The following is a 7,502-nucleotide window of genomic DNA, read 5'->3' as shown; positions in this document are numbered from 1 at the left end:
CAGTCCATGGGGGTTTTTTTTTTGGGGGGGGTCCATAGGAAGTTTTTTTTCGGGGAGGGTCCATCTGTCCATGAGGTTTTTTGGGGGGGGGGTCCATGAAGGATATTTTTATTGGGGGGGGTCCATATATCCATGAGGTGTTTTTGGGGAGGGGGGTCTGTCTGTGTTTCGGTTTTTTGGGAGGGGTCCATGGGGGTTTTGTGGGGGGGGGTCTGCCTGTCCATGGGGTTTAATTTTGGAGGGGGGGGGTCCCTCAGTCAATGGGAAAGATTTTTTTTTGGGGGGGGGAGGTCCCGGTGTCTGTCATGGGGGGATTTTTTGGGGGGGGTCCCTCCCTCCTGTGGGCAAAATTTTGGGGGGGGGGGGTCTCTCTATGGGGGATTTTTTGATTTTTTTTGGGGGGGTCCATCCATCTTTGGGGTTTTTTTTTGGGGGGGTCCCAGGCTCTGTCAGAACCTGGGGGAGGGGGTTTATTTTTTTTGGGGGGGGGTCTCTCTGTCCATGGACATTTTTTTGGGGGGGGCTCCCTCTGTCTATTGAGAGGATTTTTTGGGGTTTTTTTTGGGGGGGGGTCCCTCTGTCCATGGGGGGGGCGGTTATTTTGGGGGGGGTCTCAGTCTCTGTCAGGACCTGGGGGGGTCCCTCTGTCCGTGTGTGGGGGAGGGGGGGCTCCGTCTGTCCGTCCGTTTGTGGGGAGGGGGCTCGGTCTGTCGGGGCGGGGCCCGGCGGGGGGGGTGGGGAGGGGGCTCGGGCAGCGCGGAAGGGGGGAGGGGAGGGGGAAGGGGGGGGGGGGCGGGGGTCGCGGCCCCTCCCCCCACCTGGGTGTCGAGGCTGTAGAGCGCCAAAAGCTCCCGCTCGATTCCTTCCAGCGCCGCAGGGGTTAACCCCGGGCTCAGCACCTGGGGGGGGCACGGGGGGCGTTACCCCCAAAAATCGTCCCAGGACCCTCCAAAAATCCCCCCAAAAATCGTCCCAGGACCCTCCAAAAATCCCCCAGGACCCCCAAAAATCTCCCAGGACCCCCCAAAAATCCCACCCAAAACCCCCCAGGACCCCCCAAAAATCCTCCCAGGACCCCCAAAAATCTCCCCCAAAATCCCCCAGGACCCCCAAAAATCCCCCCCAAAATCCTCCCAGGACCCCCCCAAAAAACCCCCCTGGACCCCCCAAAAATCCCCCCAAAAATCCTCCCAGGACCCCCCAAAAATCCTCCCAGGACCCCCCAAAAATGCCCCCAAAAGTCCTCCCAGGACCCCCCAAAAATCCCCACAAAACCCCCACCAGGACCCCCCAAAAATCCTCCCAGGACCCTCCAAAAATCTCCCCCAAAATCCCCCCAGGACCCCCCAAAAATCCCCCCAAAATCCTCCCAGGACCCCCCCAAAAAACCCCCCTGGACCCCCCAAAAATCCCCCCAGGACCCCCCAAAAATGCCCCAAAAATCGTCCCAGGACCCCCCAAAAATCCTCCCAGGACCCCCCAAAAATCTCCCCAAAAATACTCCCAGGACCCCCAAAACCCCCACCAGGACCCCCCAAAAATCCCCCCAAAAATCCCCCCAGGACCCCCCAAAAATCCCCCCCCAAAAAACCCACCAGGACCCCTCAAAAATCCCCCCAAAAACCCATTGGACCCCTCCCCAAATCCTGGGATCCCCAGAACCCCCAAAGACCCCCCACAAAAACCCCAAAAATTCCCCAAAACCCCCACCAGGACCCCCCTAAAATCCCTCCCCCCAAAAACCCTTCAAATTTCCCCCAGGACCCCTCCCCATAATCCCCTCCCCCCGCCACTGGTGGGAGGGGGGGTCCCGAGTCGTCAAAATCCCCCCAAATCCCCCCCTAAATTCCCCCAGGACCCCTCCCCACATTCCCCTCACCTGCCACCAGCGGGAGGGGTCCCAAATCCCCCCAAATCCCCCCCCAAAATCCCCCCCAAACCCCCCCAAGCCCCCTCCCCACATTGCCCTCACCTGCCACCATCGAGAGGGATCCCAAATCCCCCAAAACCCCCCCAAATCCCCCCAAATCCCCCCCAAAATCCCCCCCAAATCCCCCCCAACCCCCCCAAACCCCCCCAAGCCCCCTCCCCACATTGCCCTCACCTGCCACCATCGAGAGGGATCCCAAATCCCCCCAAAACCCCCCCAAATCCCCCCCAAAATCCCCCAGGCCCCCTCCCCACATTGCCCCTCACCTGCCACCAGCGGGAGGGGTCCCAAATCCCCCCAAATCCCCCCAAAATCCCCGCCCAAATCCCCCCAAAATCCCCCCCCAAACCCCCCCAAGCCCCTCCCCACATTGCCCTCACCTGCCACCAGCGGGGGGGGGTCCCGGGGGGCGCCCCCCGCCCGCACAGCTCCAGCCCCAGGTGCAGCGCGGCCGCCGCCAGGTGCGGGGGGGGGTGGCGCAGGCCCAGCCCCCCCGCGGCCCCGTCCCGCAGCAGCGCCCACGAGACCCCCGGGACCCTCCCCCAGGGACCCCCGGCCCAGCGGCCCAGAGCCAGCAGGTACTGCAGCAGGTACTGGGGGGGAAACGCGTTAGGGACCCCCCAAAATAGCCCAAAATCCCCCCTGAAATAGCCCAAAAATCCCATTAGAGACCCCCCCCAAATAGCCCAAAATAGCCCAAAATCCCCCCGAAATAGCCCAAAAATCCTCCCTGAAATAGCCCAAAAATCCCCCCTGAAATAGCCCAAAAATAGTCCCAAAATAACCCAAAAATAGCCCAAAAATCCCATTAGAGACCCCCCCCAAATAGCACAAAAATAGCCCCAAAATAACCCAAAAATAGCCCAAAAATCCCATTAGAGACCCCCCCCCAAATAGCCCAAATCCCCCCTGAAATAGCCCAAAAATAGCCCCGAAATAGCCCAAAATCCCCCTGAAATAGCCCAAAATCCCCCCGAAATAGCCCAAAAATCCCCCCTAAATAACCCAAAAATAGCCCAAAAATCCCATTAGAGACCCCCCCCAAATAGCCCAAAATAGCACGAAAATAGTCCCAAAATAGCCCAAAAATAGCCCAAAAATCCCACCTAAAATAGCCCAAAAATATCCCAAAAATCCCATTAGAGACCCCCCTCAAATATCCCAAAATCCCCCAAAAATCCCATTAGAGACCCCCCCCAAATAGCGCAAAATAGCCCCAAAATCCCCATGTGTGGTGGATTTTGTGGGGATTTTTGGGGTTGTTTTGGGGTTTTCTGGGTCCCAGAATTTGGGGATTTTTCGGGGGTCTCCGGGGGAGGTCTCAGGGCAATTTGGGGAGGGGTCTCACCCTGCGGGGGTGGGCCTGGGGCAGCCGGAAGTAGAGTTTTTTGCTGGGGTTTGGTGGATTTTGGGGGAATTTTTTGGGTTATTTGGGGTCCCAGAATTTGGGGATTTTTCGGGGGTCCCCAGGGGGGTCTGGGGGTGATTTGGGGAGGGGTCTCACCCTGTGGGGTGGGCCTGGGCAGCCGGAAGTGCCAAAACCGCCAGAATTAGGCTGGATTTATGGAGTTTTTTGGGTTTTTTTGGGTCCCAGAATTTGGGAATTTTTCGGGGTCCCCGGGGGGGTCTGGGGGTGATTTGGGGAGGGGTCTCACCCTCTGGGGGGGGGGGAGGGGCAGCCAGAAGCACCAAAAATGCCACGATTGCGCTGGATTTTGGGGGCATTGCATTGGAATTTTTGGGGGTTTTTGGGTTATTTGGGGTCCCAGAATTTGGGAATTTTTTGGGGGTCCCCAGGGGGGTCTCGGGGTAATTTGGGGAGGGGTCTCACCCTGTGGGGGTGTGCCTGGGGCAGCCGGAAGTGCCAGAATTTGAGTTTTTTTAGTGGGATTGGATGGGATTGAGTTGGAATTTTGGGGATTTTTTGGGTTATTTGGGGTCCCAGAATTTGGGGATTTTTTGGGGGTCCCCGGGGGGGTCTCGGGGTGATTTGGGGAGGGGTCTCACCCTGTGGGGGTGGGCCTGGGGCAGCCGGAAGCGCAGCACCCGCAGCAGCAGCAGCTCGCACTGCAGCAGGCTGTCCCGCAGCTGCCAAAACTCCCCGTCCAGGGCCGGGGGCGCCGAGCCGGGCTGGAGACACCTGCGGGAAATTTGGGGCCATTTTGGGGGGAATTTGGGGGATTTTGGGGGGATTTGAGGGGTTTGGAGGAGATTTTGGGAAAAATTTTGGGGGAATTTTGGGGCATTTTTTGGATTTTGGGTCAGTTTTGGGGTTACCTGAGCTGATTTTGCGGTTGTTTTGCTCTCACCTGTGCGTGTCTCACCTGAGGGTGACGATGGGATTTTGGGGTTACCTGAGGGGATTTTGGGTCAGTTTTGGGGTTACCTGTGCCCATTTCTCACCTGAGGGTGACGTTGAGCAGATTTGGGGCAGTTTTGGGGTCACCTGAGTGGATTTTGGGGCAGTTTTGGGGTTACCTGAGGGGATTTTGGGTCAGTTTTGGGGTTACCTGTGCCCATTTCTCACTTGAGGGTGACGTTGAGGGGATTTGGGGCAGTTTTGGGGCAGTTTTGGGGTTCCCTAGGTGGATTTTGGGGCAGTTTTGGGGTTACCTGAGTGGATTTTGGGTCAGTTTTGCTCTCACCTGTCCCCAGTCTCACCTGAGGGTGACGTTGAGCAGATTTGGGGCAGTTTTGGGGCAGTTTTGGGGCAGTTTTGCCCTCACCTGTCCGTGTCTCACCTGAGGGTGACGTTGAGCAGATTTGGGGCAGTTTTGGGGTTACCTGAGTGGATTTCGGGTCAGTTTTGCTCTCACCTGTCCGTGTCTCACCTGAGGCTGACACTGAGCAGATTTGGAGAATTTTGGGAGGGATTTTGGGGTTATTTTGCTCTCACCTGTGCGTGTCTCACCTGAGGGTGACGTTGAGCAGATTTGGGGCAGTTTTGGGTCAGTTTTGGGGTTACCTGAGGGGATTTTGGGTCAGTTTTGGGGTTACCTGAGGGGATTTTGGGGTTATTCTGGCCTCACCTGTCCGTGTCTCACCTGAGGGTGACGTTGAGCAGATTTGGGGCAGTTTTGGGGTTACCTGAGGGGATTTTGGGTCAGTTTTGCTCTCACCTGTCCGTGTCTCACCTGAGGGTGACGTTGAGCAGATTTGGGGCAGTTTTGGGTCAGTTTTGCCCTCACCTGTCCGTGTCTCACCTGAGGGTGACGTTGAGCAGATTTGGGGCAGTTTTGGGTCAGTTTTGGGGTTACCTGTCCGTGTCTCACCTGAGGGTGACGTTGAGCACGTCGCGCGCTCTCCGGGGCGTGCCCTGCGCCTTGGCAGCCACGAAGAGCGCGGCCGCCGCCACCAGGTGCCAGTCAGGGCCCGGGCACCGAGCGCGGCCCGGCCCGGCCACGGCGGCCGCGAAGGCGTGGAAGGAAGCACAGGCCGTGCTGAGGGCGGGGGAGCCCAGGCCCAGCTTCACACCTGGGGACAGACAGGGACACACCTGGGTCACACCTGGGGACACACCTGTGTCACACCTGTAACATCTGTGTAACACTTGAGTGTCACCTGGCAACAGCCACAGGCCGTGCCCAGGGCCAGCGAGCCCAGGCCCAGCTTCACACCTGGGGACAGACAGGGCACACCTGGGTCACACCTGGGGACACAGATGTACACCTGTGGTCACCTGGTGCACCTGTGTAACATCTGTGTCACACCTGTGTCACACCTGAATGTCAACCACAGGCCGTGCCCAGGGCCGGGAAGCCCAGGCCCAGCTTCACACCTGGGGACAGACAGGGACACACCTGGGTCACACCTGGGGACAGGGACACACCTGTGTCACACCTGTGTGTCACCTGTGTCATACCTGGGGACACACCTGTGTCACCTGAGTGTCACCTGTGTAACACCTGTGTCACACTTGTGTAACACTTGAGTGTCACCTGGGGACAGCCACAGGCCGTGCCCAGGGCCAGCGAGCCCAGGCCCAGCTTCACACCTGGGGACAGACCTGAATGTCACCTGAGTGTCACCGGTGTCACCTGTGTAACATCTGTGTCACACCTGTGTCACACCTGACGGCAGCCCCAGCTTCACACCTGTGTCTCACCTGGGGGCACCTAGGGACAGCTGGGGACACCTGGGTCACACCTGTGTCACACCTGGGGGTGGCACTGATCCAAGCCCACCCCTGCTGTGCCACCGTGGTGTCACGGTGATGTCATCAAGCTCAGCTCCAGAATATTCCCATCAACACTCGTGCTATGACACCACTGTGACATCATCAGGACATCACTTCCGAGCCGGTAACGTCACTGTAGCGCCCAGCCCCGCACTCAATCCCACGGCGCCGCTATGACGTCACCGCGCCTCCCTGGTGATGTCACCACACCATTATGACGTCACGCCCTGCCCCTTACCCGCCTCCATGATGAACCGCGCGATTCGGAACCGCGCTCGGGCCTCGGCCCCGCCGGGTTCGGGGGGCCCGCGTGACGTCAAAGCCCGCGTCGGTGACGTCATGGCCTGGTTGACGTCACTGCAGTCGCCGCGGTGACGTCACAGGGGGCGGCGGAGGCCGCGCGCGGGACCCGGAGGCGGCGGCGGCGGCCGCGCGCGCGCGCCGAGCACTTCCCGGGTCACGCGGCCGCAGAGCCCGCTCCGATTGGCCGAGCGACACCGCAAGGGGCGCGGCTTAAACGCGATCTCCGACCAATACCGCGCGTGTGTCCGACGTAAAGCTCCCTGATTGGATGAAGTCCTGCTGAGCGCCGTCCAATAACAGCGCGCGTGGCGGAGGCGGGACGGGGAGAAGCGAAACCAATCAGAGAGAGGGGCGGGAAAGCGGCAGCCAATCACCGCCGAGCGCGGGAAAAATGGCGGCGGCTGAGGCGATGGCGGCGGCGACTCTGGAGCGGCTGGAGGTGGGGGAGGGGCCCGTGAGGGGCCCTGAGGGGTCCCGGGGCCTTGGGGAGGGGGTCCCGGTACCTCTGGGGGGGTCCTGGTACTTTTGGGGAGTGCCCGGGGTGTTCAGAAGGGGCCGTGCCCCCGCCAGGGGTCCTTCAGGGTCTCCCGGTCCCGCCCCCTCCCCTCAGGCCCTGCCCCGCCCCTCCCGTCCGTCCCCTCACAGTTCCTGAGCTCCCCCCCATCATGGGGGGCGTGTCCTTGATAAGGCGCCGCCCCCTCAGTGTGGGACACGCCCACATCCACGCCCCCCAATTTGCCCCTCATCGCCCCCCGCAACAATCCCGCCCCTCCCCCACAGAGTTTGAGACCCCCCCCCCCCCCCAACTTGTCCCCTCAGATTTGGTGACCCCCCCCCCCAGGTTTTTTTTGTCCCCCAGATCCTTGTGTGACCCCCCCCCCAGTTTTTTTTCCCCTCAGGATTTTTGCCCCCCCCCATTATTTATCACCCTTTCTATTTTTTGCCCCCCCCATTATTTTTGCCCCCCCGTTTTTACCCCTCCCCATTATTTCTCCCCTCCCCTCCCCCCCCAGGCTCTCTCGTGCCCCGCGGTTTTGGGGGGCCCCCCCCGCGCCCCCCCCGCGGCGCTGGAGCTGCTGTGCCGCCCCTCCC

At 60.3% G+C, this 7,502-nt stretch overlaps 1 protein-coding gene across 1 annotated transcript; it reads right to left on the bottom strand.

Moving 5' to 3' along the window:
• Positions 1-618: 618 nt before the first annotated feature.
• On the bottom strand, positions 619-6,569 carry CCNQ (cyclin Q). The gene is made up of 5 exons (XM_064737054.1): positions 6,346-6,569; positions 5,203-5,404; positions 3,938-4,070; positions 2,311-2,523; positions 619-899 (listed from the first exon to the last, which is right to left on the bottom strand). The coding sequence occupies exons 1-5, from the start codon at positions 6,446-6,448 to the stop codon at positions 624-626; spliced, it is 927 nt and encodes a 308-aa protein (XP_064593124.1). The 5' UTR covers positions 6,449-6,569; the 3' UTR covers positions 619-623.
• Between the last annotated feature and the right edge of the window lie 933 nt (positions 6,570-7,502).

The sequence above is a fragment of the Zonotrichia leucophrys genome, unplaced genomic scaffold, assembly GCF_028769735.1.
Source record: "Zonotrichia leucophrys gambelii isolate GWCS_2022_RI unplaced genomic scaffold, RI_Zleu_2.0 Scaffold_34_1600103, whole genome shotgun sequence".
NCBI classification, from domain to species: Eukaryota; Metazoa; Chordata; class Aves; order Passeriformes; family Passerellidae; genus Zonotrichia; species Zonotrichia leucophrys.
Note: the sequence above shows the minus strand (reverse complement) of the source record. Positions and strands in the feature narration are given on the sequence as shown.

Excerpts from the sequence above, each read along its gene's own strand:
- CCNQ (XM_064737054.1), bottom strand. The coding sequence starts at position 6,448 with ATGACGTCACCGACGCGGGCTTTGACGTCACGCGGGCCCCCCGAACCC. Across the intron at positions 5,405-6,345 it reads GCGGTTCATCATGGAGGCGG|GTGTGAAGCTGGGCCTGGGC; the intron begins GTAAGGGGCAGG and ends GTCTGTCCCCAG. Across the intron at positions 4,071-5,202 it reads GTGCTCAACGTCACCCTCAG|GTGTCTCCAGCCCGGCTCGG; the intron begins GTGAGACACGGA and ends AATTTCCCGCAG.